General features: G+C 45.9%; 1 protein-coding gene across 5 annotated transcripts in view; it reads left to right on the plus strand.

The window, feature by feature from the left end:
• The first annotated feature begins 281 nt into the window (after positions 1–281).
• LOC129834648 (chromodomain-helicase-DNA-binding protein 9-like) overlaps positions 282–19,362 on the plus strand; it is a 168,647-nt gene continuing 149,566 nt past the window's right edge. For 4 of the 5 annotated variants that reach the window (XM_055899832.1, XM_055899835.1, XM_055899836.1 and 1 more), the window contains exons 1-3: positions 295–387; positions 893–1,223; positions 16,504–18,268. In XM_055899832.1, coding sequence (XP_055755807.1) covers positions 16,628–18,268 — 1,641 coding nt within the window. In that variant the 5' untranslated portion in view covers positions 295–387; positions 893–1,223; positions 16,504–16,627. Of the gene's footprint in view, positions 388–892; positions 1,224–16,503; positions 18,269–19,362 lie in introns of all 5 variants that reach the window. The other variant, XM_055899833.1, reaches the window with a different exon arrangement.

Genomic DNA, 19,362 nt, shown 5'->3' on the forward strand with positions numbered 1-19,362 from the left:
GTCAGAGTTAACATTATTATCCGGGAGACTACAGGTTTGTGTTATCAAAGTAAAACCTCCGCGGATTGGCTTCAGATCTACCGCGGCCATCTTGTGTGTCATGCCTTTATAACCAATTTGGTCTAATATTTGTCATTTTATTTTACATATGAGGAGTTATTATGGCACTAAAATGAAAATGAAATGTGTCCATGTGGAACCGACTCCAAATGTAATCTGAGATTATAAAAATTGAACGACTCCTCAATTGTCCAATCAGAGAGCAAGTAACTGATATGCAAATTGATGTCTTCATCGATTCGTCACGTCAGCAGCAGTAGAACCGCTGTGGTCAACTAGTTAACTTCGCTCTTATAATTTTCAGTCAACGGATTTTGCCCCACTTCGGTAAGTAATAAAATAATTTTCTCGTCATAAATAGAAACTATTGGCTTCACACAGAGCTTTTAACTCTGGGAGCAAACTGTCATTCTAATGACTGAGAGACAGTGACGCTCAGCTGTGGTCACTAACGTTACGTTAACAGTGAGAATCCCGGTCTGAAAAGCACCCAACTAGCTAACTACAATATCAGTCAAATGGCTCGCGGAACATTGTGAGTTATTCCATTTCCATAATGGTTCTCACAGTTCGAAATATTGCATTCGTCTTACTAAAGTTATTGACGGCGCTTCGTTATGGTGGTCCTGAACTGACAGCGACCCGCTGTGATGGTACGAGCCTCGAGCCAGCTCAGCATCGTTACCATGAATGTGAATGCAGAGGATAAAGTGATATCAGTCGGTGGTCTCAACGAAAACGAAACTCGGTCGTGTCCATCAACAACTGGTTTAATTGTCTGTGGTCAATCTATTGCATTGTTCCTAATGAATGACTGTCGACCCCCATCCAGCTCTTCCCTCTCCTACTCAGCAGAGGCGTCACGACACCACTGAAGTCGAGAGGAGAGGTGCTTGGAAGGAAAGACAAGTGGGGACACGTGTACGATTCGAGTCTCGAGAAGAACAGATGGTGGGAAAAAATCCCTATGGCTTGGCACCTGACTTTCAGATTCAGAAAGTTAAGATTCAGCTAGTTTCTCTAACTAGGTAGCTAGTTACCTGTTGTGACATGGAAACACATCGAGTGCCAAGCAGCCTTTTACTAGGAGGTGCAGCAAGGCTATTGTGAAGATTCGATGCTCAGATAGCCACGAGCCATAGCTGCACTCAGAGGATGCTGAGGTTAGTGGCCATTATAGACTGGCTTCTTTCTATCATGGGTTCATTGTTACAGATTCTCGCTGTGCCACATAAACCGGGGTTGGTTAGGATTCTAGAAGCTATTCTAAAGTAAAATTCAACAATGCAATAGGATACTTATGAACCTTTCTTACTTCGTAATAATACTGTTATTCTTGGGATTCTTCTTATATAGCGTCTTTACAAACGTGTGTAATCAGCAGTCAGTTGATTAAAGCCGATTGATGATTATCATGGATGTCCGTTGCACGTAGATGTAGTTTGTGCAAATTCTATTTTGATTTCTGATTCCATGATGGAGTTGGATCGTCGACAGACGACGGGTTTGTGAGTTTGGACAGTTTGATGCTGCATTGTGTCTGTCTCTATATCGTTGTCGTTATTGTGGCTGCACTTGTTATCTGTCTTTTTTTGTTGAGGGTGCTTAGATAAGTCACAAGGACTCTGAAATTGACGACGCCTATTTATTTGTTGTGTATCGTGGGTTGGTGATATCATGCTACTTGAGGCAAAGAGGCATAGACTCGTGATAAACAAAGAAAGAAGCAAGCGGCATGCAGAGGTAGCTAGCCCACGGGGCACAGACTTCAATTCAACGTCTATTCCACGTTGGTTCAATGTAATTTCATTGAAATGACGTGTAAACAACGTTGACTCAACCAATGTGTGACCAGTGGGAGGAGGCTAAATGTAAGCAGGAAGCGCAGCAAAACACGAATGCATTTATATTGCACAGACTATGATGGGACCTGTTGAATGTGCTCTGGAATGGCCTTGATCAGTGAAATTAATCTCCATTGTCCAATGTTGCTTTTTTAACTAAATAAAAGTTGATTCAGGTGGGGGTCTTTTGTTATTGGTGGGCCGGTTATTACCCAATACTTTGAGGGTAGAGCCTACAGATAAACCAGCCAAACAAATAGTCTACATTCGATTTGGCTATGAATTATGTTTTACATTTTAAAGTGGGTTTCACTGTAGCTAAAACTTAACTCCAGATATTAACTAGAGCTAGTTTCACTGCAGATCTGGGTTCAACGTCATTTATAAAGACTTTCTAGACTGCATCAAGTCTTCATAAGAACTACATAGATGCTTCACAACCCTAGCATTTATAAGCAAAGTCATAGCCTACCTACGACATGCAATTCCCCAAAAAACCTGCCTGATACTAGATCCTGAAGATTCTGGTCTTCATGAGAATACAAATAAAATAAATGTCTGGAGATGTTCCCTTCTGCACTGTTCAACCAATCTAGTAAATGTGAAGGAAGAGTTAAGATGTGTCACCTTGTTAATGGAAGGGAAGTCGTGTCACAGGCTCTCTCTTCCATTTCCCCTGAAAACCGGAACTTATGGTTGTTGGCAACTCCGCTAAGGCTACACCCAAGGGTAGTGCTATTTCCCCCCCAAAATTGGTTCAATTATTTGAATTGCATTTCCTATTTTTTCTTCTTCGTTGAGCTCAATGCGCACATTGCACACTTTCTCTAGAGATAAATCAGATCCAGCCTGGACTGTGCGATGTAGTAGGGAGTTGTTGTTTCCAACAGGTCAATATTGTACATAGTTTAGCACATAAAACGTGGCAATTAACTAAAATGACCATAATCCATTGCGCATCTACTCGTCCAGTCTGTGTTTCTTTCATGCCTGCTACAGAAGAGACAGAAGAATGCGTGATTGTGAGGTGATATAGAGAGCGGCTGTTGCTTCTTGCAGTAGCTCTACCTGAAAATACATGATCAAGTCATTGATAGTTGGTATTCAGCAGTCATAAAAGTATGTCTTGTTTACTTTGAAGAACTACAAAATAGTGATTTTGTCAGACAGCATAGGTAGCAACTCTATAGAGATGAGATGACTTGGAATAAAATAATAAAGCATCAAATAAAACAAATGTAATATACACAATAAGTGAAATATTTTTGAAAAGCAAACTGGCTCTAACCAGAATAGAAAGAGGAGTGGGAGGCCCTGGTGGACAACTGAGCAAGAGGACACAAGTCCTCAACTGGCAGCCTAGAAGGCCAGCATCCCGGAGTTGCCTCTTCACTGTTGACGTTGAGGCTGGTGGTTTGCGGGTACTATTTAATGAAGCTGCCAGTTGAGGACTTGTGAGGCGTTTGTTTCTCAAACTAGACACTAGACACTCTTCGTATTGTCTGAGATCCCTAAAGATTGAAAAGCTGCCGCGGTCATCCCCCTCTTCAAAGGGGGTGACACTCTAGACCCAAAACTGTTACAGACCTATATCTATTCTACCCTGCCTTTCTAAAGTCTTCGAAAGCCAAGTTAACAAACAGATCACCGACCATTTCGAATCCCACCGTACCTTCTCCGCTATGCAATCTGGTTTCCGAGCTGGTCACGGGTGCACCTCAGCCACGCTCAAGGTCCTAAACGATATCATAACCTCCATTGATAAAAGACAGTACTGTGCAGCCATATTCATCGACCTGGCCAAGGCTTTCGACTTTGTCAATCACCGCATTCTTATCGGCAGACTCAACAGCCTTGGTTTGTCAAATGACTGCCTCGCCTGGTTCACCAACTACTTCACAGATAGAGTTCAGTGTGTCAAATCGGAGGGCCTGTTGTCCGGACCTCTGGCTGTCTCTATGGGGGTGCCACAGGGTTCAATTCTCAGGCCGACTCTTTTCTCTGAATACATCAATGATGTCGCTCTTGCTGCTGGTGATTCTCTGATCCACCTCTACGCAGATGACACCATTCTGTATACCTCTGGCCCATCTTTGGACACAGTGTTAACAAACCTCCAGACGAGCTTCAATGCCATACAACACTCCTTCCGTGGCCTCCAACTGCTCTTAAATGCAAGCAAAACTAAATGCATGCTCTTCAACCGATCGCTGCCCGCACCCGTCCGCCCGTCTAGCATCACTACTCTGGACGGTTCTGACTTAGAATATATGGACAACTACAAATACCATGGTGTCTGGTTAGACTGTAAACTCCCCTTCCAGACTCACATTAGGCATCTCCAATCCAAAATTAAATCTAGAATCGGCTTCCTATTTCACAACAAAGCATCCTTCACTCATGCTGCCAAACATACCTTCTTACAACTGACTATCCTACCGATCCTTGACTTCGGTGATGTCATTTACAAAATAGTCTCCAACACTACTCAGTAAATTGGATGTAGTCTAAATTGGATGTAGTCACAGTGCCATCCGTTTTGTCACTAAAGCACCATATACTACCCACCACTGCGACGTGTACGCTCTCGTTGGCTGGGCCCCACTTCATATTCGTCGCCAAACCCACTGGCTCCAGGTCATCTATAAGTCTTTGGTAGTTAAAGCCCCACCGTATTTCAGCTCACTGGTCACCATAGCCGCACCCACCCGTAGCACACGCTCCAGCAGGTACAGTTGAAGTCGGAAGTTTACATACACCCAAGCCAAATACATATATACTCAGTTTTTCACAATTCCTGACATTTAATCCTCTAAAATTTTTCCTGTCTTAGGTCAGTTAGGATCACCACTTTATTGTAAGAATGTGAAATGTCAGAATAATAGTAGAGAGAATGATTTATTTCAGCTTTTATTTCTTTCAACACATTCCCAGTGGGTCAGAAGTTTACATACACTCAATTAGTATTTGGTAGCATTGCCTTTAAATTGTTTAACTTGTGTCAAATGTTTCGGGTAGCCTTCCACAAGCTTCCCACAATAAGTTGGGTGAATTCTGTCCCATTCCTCCTGACAGAGCTGGTGTAACTGAGTCAGGTTTGTAGGCCTCCTTGCTCGCACATGCTTTTTCAGTTCTGCCCACACATATTTTTTTTGGATTTAGGTTAGGGTTTGTGATGGCCACTCCAATACCTTGACTTTGTTGTCCTTTAGCCATTTTGCCACAACTTTGGAAGTATGCTTGGGGTCATTGTCCATTTGGAAGACCCATTTGCGTCCAAGCTTTAACTTCCTGACTGATGTCTTGAGATGTTGCTTCAATATATCCACAAGATTTTCCTACCTCATGATGCCATCTATTTTGTGAAGTACACCACTCCCTCCTGCAGCAAAGCACCCCCACAACATGATGCTGCCACCCCCGTGCTTCACAGTTGGGATGGTGTTCTTCGGCTTGCAAGCGTCCCCCTTTTTCCTCCAAACGTAACGATGATCATTATGGCCAAACAGTTCTATTTTTGTTTCATCAGAACAGAGGACATTTCTCCAAAAAGTACGATCTTTGACCCCCATGTGCAGTTGCAAACCGTAGCCTGTGTTTTTTATGGCGGTTTTGGAGCAGTGTCTTCTTCCTTGCTGAGCGGCCTTTCAGGTTATGTCGATATAGGACTTGTTTTACTGTGGATATAGATACTTTTGTACCTGTTTCCTCCAGCATCTTCACAAGGTCCTTTGCTGTTGTTCTGGGATTGATTTGCACTTTTCACACCAAAGTACATTCATCTCTAGGGGACAGAACGTGTCTCCTTCCTGAGTGGTATGACAGCTGCGTGGTCCCATGGTGTTTATACTTGCGTACTATTGTTTGTACAGATGAACGTGGTACCTTCAGGTGTTTGGAAATTGCTCCCAAGGATGAACCAGACTTGTGGAGGTCTACAATTTTTTTTCTGAGGTCTTGGCTGATTTCTTTTGATTTTCCCATGATGTCAAGCAAAGAGGCACTGAGTTTGAAGGTAGGCCTTGAATTACATCAATAGGTGCACCTCCAATTGACTCAAATTATGTCAATTAGCCTATCAGAAGCTTCTAAAGCCATAACATCATTTTCTGAAATTTTCCAAGCTGTTTAAAGGCACAGTCAACTTAGTGTATGTAAACGTCTGACCCACTGGAATTGTGATACAGTGAATTATAAGTGAAATAATCTGTCTGTAAACAATTGTTGGAATAATTAATTGTGTCATGCACAAAGTAGATGTCCTAACCGACTTGCCAAAATTATAGTTTGTTAACAAGACATTTCTGGAGTGGTAGAAAAACAAGTTTTAATGAATCCAACCTAAGTGCATGTAAACTTCCGACTTCAACTGTATATTTCACTGGTCACCCCCAAATCCAACTACTCTTTGGCCGCCTTTCCTTCCAGTCCGCTGCTGCCAATGACTGGAACGAATTGCAAAAATCACTGAAGCTGGAGACTTATTTCTCCCTCACTAACTTTAAGCATCAGCTGTCAGAGCATCTTACCGATCATTGCACCTGTACATAGCCCATCGTAAATACCCCACCCAACTACCTCGTCCCCATGTTGTTATTTTTTCTTTTCTTCTTCTTTGCACCCTGGTATCTCTACTTGCACTTTCATCTTCTGCACATCTATCACTCCAGTGTTTAATTGCTAAATTGTAATTATTTCGCCTCTATGGCCTATTTATTGTCTTACCTCCCTAATCTTACTATGTTTGCACACACTGTATATAGACTTTTCTATTGTGTTATTGACTGTACGTTTGTTTATCCCATGTGTAACTCTGTGTTGTATGTGTCGCACTGCTTTGCTCTATCTTGGCCAGGTCGCAGTTGTAAATAATAACTTGTTCTCAACTGGCCTACCTGGTTTAATAAAGGTGGAGAACAAAAAGTTTTAAAAAAGTATGTACTTTTCCTCTTGCTCAGTGGTGCACCGGGGCCTTCCACTCCTCTTTCTAGTCTGGTTAGAGCCGGTTTGCGCTGTTCTGTGAAGATAGTAGTACACAGCGTTGTACGAGATCTTCAGTTTCTTGGCAATTTCTTGCATGGAATAATCTTCATTTCTCAGAACAAGAACATACTGATGAGTTTCAGAAGAAAGTCTTTGTTTCGGACCATTTTGAGCCTGTAATTGAACCCACAAATGCTTAGGCTCCAGATACTCAACTAGTCTAAAGAAGGCCAGGTTTATTGCTTCTTTAATCAGAACAACAGTTTTCAGCTGTGCTAACATAATTGCAAAAGAGTTTTCTATTGATCAATTAGCCTTTTAAAATTATAATCTTGGATTAGCTAACACAACGTGCCATTGGAACACAGGAGTGATTGTTGCTGATAATGGGCCTCTGTACGCCTATGTAGATATTCCATAAAAAATCTACCGTTTCCAGCTACAATAGTAATTTACAACATTAACAATGTCTACACTGTATTTCTGTTCAATTTGATGTTATTTTAATGGACAACAAATGTGCTTTTCTTTCATAAACAAGGACATTTCTAAGTGACCTCAAACTTTTGAACGGTAGTGTATATCACAAGTAGTAAGTACATTTGCCGTTACTTCCTATAATTTCTAATCTACAATGTTTGTTTGGTTACGGTAATTTTTTAAAATGCTTTTAATATATTGTTATTTCAGTCTTTCACCGTTCTGATTGTCGGAGTGCACAACCTATGCTACACTTGTGAAAAACAAGTTTTGGTTTGTTTCATTCAATTTACTATTTACTACAATTTAGTCATTGTGTTTTGTTTGGAGCTCTCCTGTCATTGTTGAGTAAGGATGCGCATTGATTACTTCTTATCTCTTGTGCAAATAGCCTACAGCTGTGTCTGTTCGGAACTCACTGGCAGGAAACTTTGAGGGCCCAGAAGATGTTATACATAGGTGCAAGTTTGCTAGCATGAGCTTCAGGCCAGACCCTAGTTAATAGTTGAGACAATGTTTCTAGTTTGCTAGCATGAGCTTCAGGCCAGACCCTAGTTAATAGTTGAGACAATGTTTCTAGTTTGCTAGCATGAGCTTCAGGCCAGACCCTAGTTAATAGTTGATACAATGTTTCTAGTTTGCTAGCATGAGCTTCAGGCCAGACCCTAGTTAATAGTTGATACAATGTTTCTAGTTTGCTAGCATGAGCTTCAGGCCAGACCCTAGTTAATAGTTGATACAATGTTTCTAGTTTGCTAGCATGAGCTTCAGGCCAGACCCTAGTTAATAGTTGAGACAATGTTTCTAGTTTGCTAGCATGAGCTTCAGGCCAGACCCTAGTTAATAGTTGATACAATGTTTCTAGTTTGCTAGCATGAGCTTCAGGCCAGACCCTAGTTAATAGTTGATACAATGTTTCTAGTTTGCTAGCATGAGCTTCAGGCCAGACCCTAGTTAATAGTTGATACAATGTTTCTAGTTTGCTAGCATGAGCTTCAGGCCAGACCCTAGTTAATAGTTGAGACAATGTTTCTAGTTCCTTGCAGACAGGCCATGCACAGCCAATGTGATTTATAAGATATTTATTTTTATCAGGATATTTTCAATTTTTCTGTTTTTATTTGTTGGTTTTATGAGCTGTTTTTACATTGTTGGCATTGGCAATAGAAGTTACTTTTTTAGGTTTGTATTATTTTCATTTAGATTTGGATAGAATTTTGATTAACCACATGACAATGATTTTGACATACGAAGACGTTATTATAAATTAAATCTAACTGTTACACGAAAATGTGCATATGAAAACCATAACTGGCATGCAGATCGGTAGAAATGGTAAGATAAAATGTTATTCCACATCAGAAAAGTTACCGACTCGTGTAGTAGCCTATTGCCGGCAACTTCAGGAGAGTAGCTGCAGAATCTGCGAAAGCCAGTAGGAGCGGGAGGAGGATGGTCAGGTTAAGTTTTTCTTCTTCTGATTATCTTCATCTCTGGCTCCCTCGAGTCATTTGTGTCTTATTTAATCAAAACTGCTCTTAAAGCATCAGACAAGCTCAATGCATATATAGTTGCTTTTATTTTAATACAATTGGTGTGTCTATATGTGGAAAAATGCACATTTATAGGCTGTCTATGGTTGAGACTAGGGCTGTCCCACACTAAATAATATCTTGGTATAACGAAAGTCGTCTGTTCAATCGATTGGTTGATTGGTCGATTGGTCGAAGCTATTATTTAGTGTGGGACAGCCCTAGTCTCAACCATAGACAGTCTATAACCTGTTGTATTGTACATCATATAGCTTAGGTTCTACAGTTCATCATTGGTTCCAACTAATAAAAGACGAAGAATCAGCAGCAGGAAAAACTTTATGCTGCTCAGATAAGCTACCTAACCTACCTCTGATTACTCATTCAGACCGTTGAGCGGCCCGGGTAGGATTCTGGTCTGATGTTACCTCTAATTGAGTGATCAGATTTTCTTGTCTGTTTGGGAGAATTAGGCCTGGCCATTCTGCTCATTGTCAGTTACAATAGAGCCCTGCTAAGTGGCTGAGAGCAATGGGAGTTCTCTTTTCATGCCTAGCCTGCCCTCAGATGTAGGTCTGTGTTGCAAGAGAAGAGAATACTCTCCTACTCCTGGGCTGGCTGCTAGTCACACGAGAACAGAGCTCTAGTATAGCCAAGAGCTGGGCATGGGATATGATCTGGCCCCTGCTATCTGGGGCTCCTGTTAAACACAGTTCTAACTGCTGTAGCTGTCCATGTTGTTATGGAATGGAGGTCCAGCACAGCTGTCATTTATGAAGATGAGTAAGGCTACATTAATGATTCACAGTAACCAGGTTAGGGTTAAGTCTTGATGCTTCCTGTATGAATCTTGTGTATTGTCTTGGTTGTGTGCTTGTGTCATATGGCATACTGGGCCTTTGTAACAATGAGTAAAAAGTAAGGTTTCATCATAGCGGCAGGCTAGTGGTTAGAGCGTTGGACTAGTAACCAAAAGGTTGCAAGTTCAAATCCCCGAGCAGACAAGGTACAAATCTGGTGTTCTGCCCCTGAACAGGCAGTGGTTAACTATGATGAAACCTTACTGTTCCTAGGCCATCATTGAAACTAACAATTTGTTCTTAACTGACTTGCCTAGTTAAATAAAGGTAAAATAAAAAAAATAGCCAGGGACAGCCCCACTACTAGGGTTGGGCAGTATGCAGATTTTCATATCTTCATACCATTCTTCTCTCATCCCAAGATGTACTGATTTACCATTGAGGCTGCTAGCTAAATATGCTAACAAGCGCAAATGGAAAAAATATATATTTCAAAGACCGGCAGCTCAGCAAAAAGTTATACATACATAGGTAGGAGCTACTGAATGTCATTTTTGGTGAGTTTGGACATTTACAAACGAAATGTGAACGAGATACATTGTGCAATAAACAGTACTGGTTCTGGAGCAGCATGTGTACGTGCTGTGTCTGTGTGTAGTCTGGAGTCTCTAGGGCAGGGGTCGGGAACCTTTTTGACTAAGAGAGCCATGAAAGCAAATAATTTGGACATTTATTTCAGTGAGAGCCATATAATATATTTTAAAAGTGAATTCAACTAAATGTCAGTATAATAAGCCTCTGAATTTGTCGAAGTGCCGATTTACATTCGACCGTTTCATCGATGTAATTTTGTCATTGCAAATTAGACACACCGCAGAACCTGCTCTCTCCACAAAGGCGAATTCTTCGGTCCATTCGTCCTGAAATGTGCGATACTCGTCATCTTTTTTTCTTTTCGTCATCTTCTTCGTCGAAGGGTTAGCTTTGAGCTAATGACCGAGCATACTGATTCAAAAGGAGGCGTTTACCTGTTTTACCTAGCAACGGCCAACGTAGGCCAGTATCATTTAATTAAAATAATGGACAATTGCTCCTGCAGCCCTGAACAGGACATGAGCAGTGAAAAATCGATGGATGGATTAAAACAAGTGAGAATAGGCCTCCCGGGTGGCGCAGTGGTCTAGAGCACTGCATCGCAGTGCTAGCTGCGCCACCAGAGTCTCTGGGTTTGCGCCCAGGCTCTGTCGCAGCCGGCCGCGACCGGGAGGTCCGTGGGGCGACGCACAATTGGCCTAGCGTCGTCCGGGTTAGGGAGGGTTTGGCCGGTAGGGATATCCTTGTCTCATCGCGCTCCAGCGACTCCTGTGGCGGGCCGGGCGCAGTGCGCGCTAACCGAGGGGGGCGGGTGCACGGTGTTTCCTCCGACACATTGATGCGGCTGGCTTCCGGGTTGGAGGCGCGCTGTGTTAAGAAGCAGTGTGGCTTGGTTGGGTTGTGCTTCAGAGGACGCATGGCTTTCGACCTTCGTCTCTCCCGAGCCCGTACGGGAGTTGTAGCGATGAGACAAGATAGTAATTACTAGCGATTGGATACCACAAAAACTTTTTTTTATTTTCTTTTTTTAATCTGCGAGCCAGATGCAATCATCAAAAGAGCCACACCTGGCTCGGGAGCCATAGGTTCCCGACCCCTGCTCTAGGGCAACAGGCCTGCTTGCTCTGCTTAGAGAAGAAGACAGGCCGAGAACGGAGAGGAGAAAAAAACACAAGGAAATGAAAAGACAGCAGTGGCAGCTGTACAGATAACTCATCCAAAGGGCTTTGACTTTTCAAACACGGCAGAAAGCCAACACAATATGATGGATTCTCCGTCACCATATGAATTTAGCCACTTACTTAGATAACCATCAAGTTAAACTTAGGGGTCACGTTAAACGCAGAATTCTTCTATATTGCTGCATTTTGTAAACAAAAATCTCGGCATCAGACTAATTTTGTGCTTCAGTTGCACTTCTCCACTCGGGTGAGAATTCACTAAGGGCGTTCTATCAGCTGACAGCGTTCTGATGAAGCTACTTTTCTACCCTACTTTTCTCGGTGTAGCCAGCCTACTTTGCTCCAGATTAACTTTAAGAAAAACATTAGGAAATGTAGCTAGCTACATTCTTTCTATAATAAACAGAAATATGATGGCCATGCATTGTTTTTGCAAAAAATACCTTGCATGTTCATTGTAAGCTCATTTAGCCTACTTGTGTGACTGCCAGCCTAATAGCGTTTCTCTTCTGTTGTCATCTGATGAAAATTAAGCTATATTCTGCTGAATGTGTTGCAGTAATATATTTAATGTGAAGGAAAACTATAGTTGCACGTCCCTGATCACTCTATTGAAGCAAAAAAACACTTGACGTTCAATATAAAACTCAACCCCTGTCAATACACAGCTCAACTCAACTGCTCCCGCTTTGTGCCATTTACAAACAAACACGTGACTGGCTCAACTGTTCTGGGGAACTACGGTGAGCTTCATAATGTAAAATAATGTGACAAGTGAAATGAAGAACGCTTTATCTTCTAACATATTGCCCTAGTTGACTGCAGGTATTTACTTACAAAGTTGCTACAAATATTAAAATATATAGATATATTGTGGTTGAAGCATTGGATCTCAGTTGTATGCCCCCCGTCTGTATCAGAAGACATGTGAGAGCCATGGACTGTACATTCAGAACATGTCAAAGTGTTTGTAGTGAGGTGAGTGTGTGTGGTGAGTATGAGTCAGCAGGTCTTGACTAACACAAGTGTTCCGTCATCTTCTATTGGTCTGTGGTTAGATGCATCCTGAGCCAACCTCCCTGGCTGTTGACACAAACAGCATCAGCTGTCTATCTGTCTGTCTGCACCTTCCTCCCACACATTCAGTAGCTACTAGCAGACAGACGGCTCGGTAGATAGCAGGCACAGCACAGTCACAGGGCTGAGGCTGATCGGATCAGGGGGCTTTGAACCGAGGAAGACTAGAGGCACCTGGCTGCTGGTCTGTCTGGCAGTTGGTTCAGTTTAGATCAGATCAGATGCGTTACCACACAACTACCTGCTGCCAACCAGAGATAATTGACGGTGCCAAATTTATCCCAGGCCTGTCTGTCATGTTCCTGACCTGTTTTCTGTTAGTTTTTGTATGTGTTAGTTGGTCAGGACGTGAGTTTGGGTGGGCAGTCTATGTTTTCTGTTTCTATGTTGGTTTTGGGTGACCTGATATGGCTCTCAATTAGAGGCAGGTGTTTTTCATTTCCTCTGATTGAGAGTCATATTAAGGTAGGTGTGTTCACACTGTTTGTCTGTGGGTGATTGTCTTCCGTGTCTGTGTCTGCGCACCACACGGGACTGTTTTCGGTTTGTTTTGTACATCGTTCTTTTGTGTAGTCTATTTTCCCTGTTCGTGCGTTCTTCATGTTATTTGTAAGTTCGTATTGTTCAGGTCTGTCTACACATTCGTTTTTGTTATTTTGTAGTTTATTCAAGTATAGTTCGTGTCATTGTTTCATCGTGTCTAATAAATCATGTCATCATACCTCGCTACATATTGGTCTTCCGATCCCTCTCTCCTCTCCTCGTCCGAAGAGGAGGAAGAGCTAGAAAGCCGTTACAGAATCACCCACCAAACCCGGATCAAGCAGCGGGTTAACGGACAGCGCACAAAACAGGATTTCTGGTCTTGGGAGGAGATCATGGAAGGAAAAGGACCATGGGCTAAAGTTGGAGGTAATCGCCGCCCATGGGAACAGCTGGAAGCAGCTCGGAGAGCGGAGGAAACCGGAGAGAGGAACAGGTGTTATGAGGGGTCGCGTCTAGCACGGAAGCCCGAAAAGCCCGTGAGTACTACCCAAAAATTTATTGGGGGGGGACTAAGAGGTAGTGGGCCAAGGGCAGGTAGGAGACCTGCGCCCACTTCCCAGGCTAACCGTGGAGAGCGGGAGTACGGGCAGACACCGTGTTACGCAGTAGAGCGCACGGTGTCTCCTGTACGTGTTCATAGCCCGGTGCGGGTTATTCCACCTCCCCGCACTGCTAGGGCTAGATTGAGTATTGAGCCTCTACATATCTGGCCACCAGTACGTCTCCTCGGGCCGGCTTACATGGCATCAGCCTTACGCATGGTGTCCCCGGTTCGCCTTCATAGCCCGGTGCGGGTTATTCCACCTCCCCGCACTGGGCGGGCGACGGGGAGCATTCAACCAGGTAAGGTTGGGCAGGCTCGGTGCTCAAGGGAACCAGTACGCCTGCACGGTCCGGTATATCCGGCGCCACCTCCCCGCCCCAGCCCAGTACCACCAGTTCCTTCTCCACGCACTCTTCCTATGGTGCGTGTCTCCAGCCCAGTGCCTCCAGTTCCGGCACCACGCACTAAGCCACCTGTGCGTCTCCAGAGCCCTGTACATACTGTTCCTTCTCCCCGTACTCGTCCTGATGTGCGTGCACTCAGCCCGGTGCCACCAGTGCCGGTACCACGCACCAGGCAAATAGTACGCTTTGAGAGTAGTGTGCCCTGTCCCTGCTCCCCGCACTAGGCTTGAAGTGCGTGTCTCCAGTCCGGTGCCTCCAGTTCCGGCACCACGCACCAGGCCTACAGTGCGTCTCAGCCGGCCAGAGTCTGCCGTCTGCCCAACGGCGCCTGAACTGTCCGTCTGCCAAGCGCCGCATGAACTGCTCGTCTGTATTGAGCCTGCAAAGCCGCCCGTCTGCCATGAGCCTGCAAAGCCGCCCGTCTGCCATGAGCCTACAGAGCCTTCCGCCAGACAGGAGCCGCTAGAGCCTTCCACCAGACAGGAGCAGCCAAAGCCTTCCGCTAGACAGGATCAGTCTGAGCCATCCGTCTCCGCAGCGCCATCTGAGCCATCCGTCCCCCCAGCGCCATCTGAGCCATCCGTCTCCCCAGCGCCATCTGAGCCATCCGTCTCCCCAGCGCCATCTGAGCCATCCGTCTCCCCAGCGCCATCTGAGCCATCCGTCTCCCCAGCGCCATCTGAGCCATCCGTCTCCCCAGCGCCGTCTGAGCCATCCGTCTGCCCAGCGCCGTCTGAGCCATCCGTCTGTCCCGAGCCATTAGAGCCGCCCATCTGTCCCGAGCCGTCAGAGCCGATAGTCAGTCAGGAGCCGCTAGAGCCAGTCGTCAGTCAGGATCTGCCAGAGCCGCCAACCAGACAGGATCTGCCAGAGCCGCCAACCAGACAGGATCTGCCAGAGCCGCCAACCAGACAGGATCTGTCAGAGCCGCCAACCAGACAGGATCTGCCAGAGCCGCCAACCAGACAGGATCTGCCAGAGCCGCCAACCAGACAGGATCTGCCAGAGCCGCCAACCAGACAGGATCTGCCAGAGCCGCCAACCAGACAGGATCTGCAAGAGCCGTCAGACAGTCATGAGCTGCCCTCCAGTCATGAGCTGCCCTCCAGTCATGAGCTGCCCTCCAGTCATGAGCTGCCCTCCAGTCATGAGCTGCCCTCCAGTCATGAGCTGCCCTCCAGTCATGAGCGTCCAGAGCCGTCAGCCAGCCATGAGCGTCCAGAGCCGTCAGCCAGCCCGGAGCTGCCAGTAATCCAGAACTGCCCCTCAGTCCAGAGCTGTCTCTCTGTCCGGAGCTGCCTTTCAGTCCGGAGTTGCCCCTCTATCCTGAGCTATCTCCTTATCCTAAGCTACCTCTCTATTCTGAGCTACCTCTCTATCTCGACCTACCTCGCTGTCCTGAGCTACCTTGTTTTGGTGTTGCCCCTTATATTAGGTGGGTGGAGAGAGAGGGTGGTCATTCTAAGGGGGAGATGTAAGCTGGGATTGACTATGGTGGGGTGGGGACCTCGCCCAGAGCCTGAGCCACCACCGTGGTCAGATGCCCACCCAGACCCTCCCCTAAACTTTGTGCTGGTGCGCCCGGAGTTCGCACCTTAAGGGGGGGGGTTATGTCACGTTCCTGACCTGTTTTCTGTTAGTTTTTGTATGTGTTAGTTGGTCAGGACGTGAGTTTGGGTGGGCAGTCTATGTTTTCTGTTTCTATGTTGGTTTTGGGTGACCTGATATGGCTCTCAATTAGAGGCAGGTGTTTTTCATTTCCTCTGATTGAGAGTCATATTAAGGTAGGTGTGTTCACACTGTTTGTTTGTGGGTGATTGTCTTCCGTGTCTGTGTCTGCGCACCACACGGGACTGTTTTCGGTTTGTTTTGTACATCGTTCTTTTGTGTAGTCTATTTTCCCTGTTCGTGCGTTCTTCGTGTTATTTGTAAGTTCGTATTGTTCAGGTCTGTCCACACATTCGTTTTTGTTATTTTGTAGTTTATTCAAGTATAGTTCGTGTCATTGTTTCGTCGTGTCTAATAAATCATGTCATCATACCTCGCTGCATATTGGTCTTCCGATCCCTCCTCTCCTCTCCTCGTCCGAGGAGGAGGAAGAGCTAGAAAGCCGTTACACTGTCTGACCTAGCCATTACTTGGCTTTTTGGCAGCCGCTGTTTTCACTAATGACGTTTACGTGGCTGAGAGCGTCTGTTATGGTAATAAATTGCTTATTGTAGTGTATATGAGGTAGAGGTGTATGGAGATCTTGAAAACAACTAGAAGTGTATTGATTTGAAAAACACAGGATGAACATCAAAAAGGCTAAATTGCATAAAATCTATTTGACAACTGAAAATGTCTTTATTGTGCAGCCCACACACAGCTCAGTATGAACGAGACATGTTTAAAGATGCATGTTTTTCTTCTCTCTGTTAAATCTGACTTGACGTTTTGTCTTCGTTTTTCTCTCCAGAGCCAGTCTGTGATGGACATACTGTAGCTCAGTAACACGTGACGCTCCTCAGCACCAGCTAGAACCCAGCAGAGGTCCAACGTGGGGGACTGGTCTCCGGAAGACTGACCCTGGCCCCTTGGCCATGACAGATCCCATCATGGACTTCTTTGACGACCCCAACCTGTTTGTGGGAGGGCTGGATGGGTTGGCTGAGGAGGGCTTCCCCCCTGGACCCTCGCTGGTGGATGAGCTCAACCTCAGCGCAGGCTTTGAGCCCCTACAGGTGGAGCCGATGGGGGCAGGGAAACACCCCGGGATGATCCCCACCTCCGTGCCCTCCTCCACCCAACAGAGCATGACTTATGGACAGCAGATGGGGCATTTTCCGGGCATGAAGGCTCAGAACTCCATGGGACAGCCCTTCGCTGGCTCTGAGGGTGTGGGTGGTGGAGGGATGATAGCAGCACAGCATACCCAGTTCCATGGACGCTCAATTGGTCAGGCACCCCAATCGAATGCGTTGTTTTCCAACAGCAGCCCCATGTGGGGCAACCAGGACCAGAACGGGAACCTCTACCACTCAGTGCCCCAGCAACAACAACAACTACATCAACAACAGCAGCAGCAACTCCACAACCAACAGCATCACCTCCGACAGCAACAGCCACAGCAGCAGCACCACCCTTGTCAACAACAACTTCAGCAGCAGCAACACCAGCTTCTGAACCAGCGGCAGCGGCAGCACCTTCATCAACAGGTAGTGAACCCTCAGTCTCTGCCCCAGCAGCACCACAGCTTCCCCTTCCACCAGGCCAACCAACAGCCAGCTCCCCACAACCAGCAGCTTACCACCGGGGGGACCCAGTTCCACTCCAGGGCTGTGCCTAACTCAGGGGCTCTGGCCAAAGCTAATGTGGAAACCCCCAATGCCTCGCTGGCTGGAACCCCACCACAGCAGGGTGGCTACCAGCTGGTGCAGGGGACTCAGGGGGCCTTTCCTGGGGTAGGGCCAGAGGGCTCTAGCATGTCCTTCTCCATGCAGACCTGCTCCCCGATGGCTCACACCCTGTCCTCCTGCTCAGTGAGCTCCACCACCGCCTACCCTCCCTCCCAGTACTCCTTCCCTGGCCAGGGACAGCCTGGCACCTCCAGCCTGAGCCAGCCTCTCTCTTTAGCCCCAGTGTCCATGATCACCACCACCACTCCCCTGCCCTCCTCAGTGCCTGAACTCTCTCTCGTGGGAGCTGGATGTGCGTTTTCGTCTGCTCCAGGGATGACTCAGCATCATCAGCCCGAGCAGGTCCCAGTCAGCCAGGCTGAGGACGAATGTCCCTTCCGGGCTCTGCGCTGCTCCAGGCAGACCTTAGGGAACTACGACTCATCTGAGATGTTTGGCCAGGCCATGAGCTGCTACCCCAGTGCAGTCAGCCAGCTCGTTCCAGACCAGCACCAGCCCCAGAACTGTGGATCTAACTTGGAAGTTACCAGACCTCCGGCCAGCACCACTACCACTAACGGCTACGTGTCTCTAGAGGTTAGCCTGGCAGGGCTGCAAGGGGAGGTGGAGGCCCAAGGAGGGGGCTTTGAGGGCCTGGAGGCTCCGGACCTGCTGGCTGATGAGCTGCTGCCTCAGCTGGAGGCTGCCCTCAGTCAGCACGACCACCACGACTCCAACTGTTCCTGGACCAATGGTGGGGATGCAGAGAGGAATGGAAAGGGAGAGGAAGAAGAAGAGATGAAGGAGGAAGACAGGATCTCCATATCCATGGACTACAAGAAACAGGTAAACCCACTGGGCCATTAACACTTGCATTCAGTCTGAGGCTGGCTAGGCTGACATATGCTGACAGACTCAGAAAGGATGATATGGATGAAGTACCTTGTAATCCAGATTCCGCAGAGTTCTCCTTCATTCATCTATTTAAAGATGCACTATGCAGAAATCACTCTGCCATTTCCTGGTTGCTACAATTCTAATTTCAGTTTATGTGACAAAACAAGCAAGTATAGTGTAGAGAGTCATCGTACCATCTAAACCACTGTGAAATATATTTCCCATAACCCAAAATATTGTATTTTCAGCTGTTTGAAGCTGGTGTATAAAACTGTAGGTAAAAGATGCAAAAATTAAACGAAGAACGGAAAGCGTAGAAATAGCCCACATAGAACAGATCTACGACTTCTTGCTTTCAATGAGAATGACAGATCTATGTCACATTTCTATGTGAATTTGGTCAGGTCATTCAATAAGTTACATATTGCAGCTTTAATGTATTACTACAGGGGAAGAAATACACATTGCGGATGTATAGAATAGTTGTGGTTGTTGGTGCAATAGTTGTCCTTCCACTTAACCACATGGGCAGGAGGGGATTGGTCAAGCGAATTGTCAAATTATTTCTCATTCCATTCCCATTTAAATCTATATCTGCATCTCATCCAGGTTGTTTTATCTATTCAGTTCCAACTATGTTGGAAATTAATTGAAAGAATTGACAGTGAGACATGTATTTGTGACAGATACGTTAATGGATAAATCTCTTGCACTGACGTAGAGACTAGAGAGAGCCTTGCCATGCTTTCACTCCTCTCAGCAGCCAGACGCCAGCCAGCCACCCATGTAATGTTTAACTAGCCCTGGAAGAGCATGAGCATATTTGGTGCACCTGCAATCAGGGGGGAGGTGGAGGAAGGGAGTGAGGGAGGGGAAGGATGCTCAGCCCTCCTTTAAATGATAATAAGACAGCCTATTCTAGCTATCCTCTCAGTATTGTGTCCCAAATGGCACCCTGTTCCCTATATTTGACCAAAGCCCTGGTCAAAAGTAGTGCACTAAAAAGAGAATAGGGTGCCATTTTGGAACATAGACAGACAACA

Source organism: Salvelinus fontinalis, chromosome 35, assembly GCF_029448725.1.
Source record: "Salvelinus fontinalis isolate EN_2023a chromosome 35, ASM2944872v1, whole genome shotgun sequence".
Lineage (NCBI taxonomy): Eukaryota > Metazoa > Chordata > Actinopteri > Salmoniformes > Salmonidae > Salvelinus > Salvelinus fontinalis.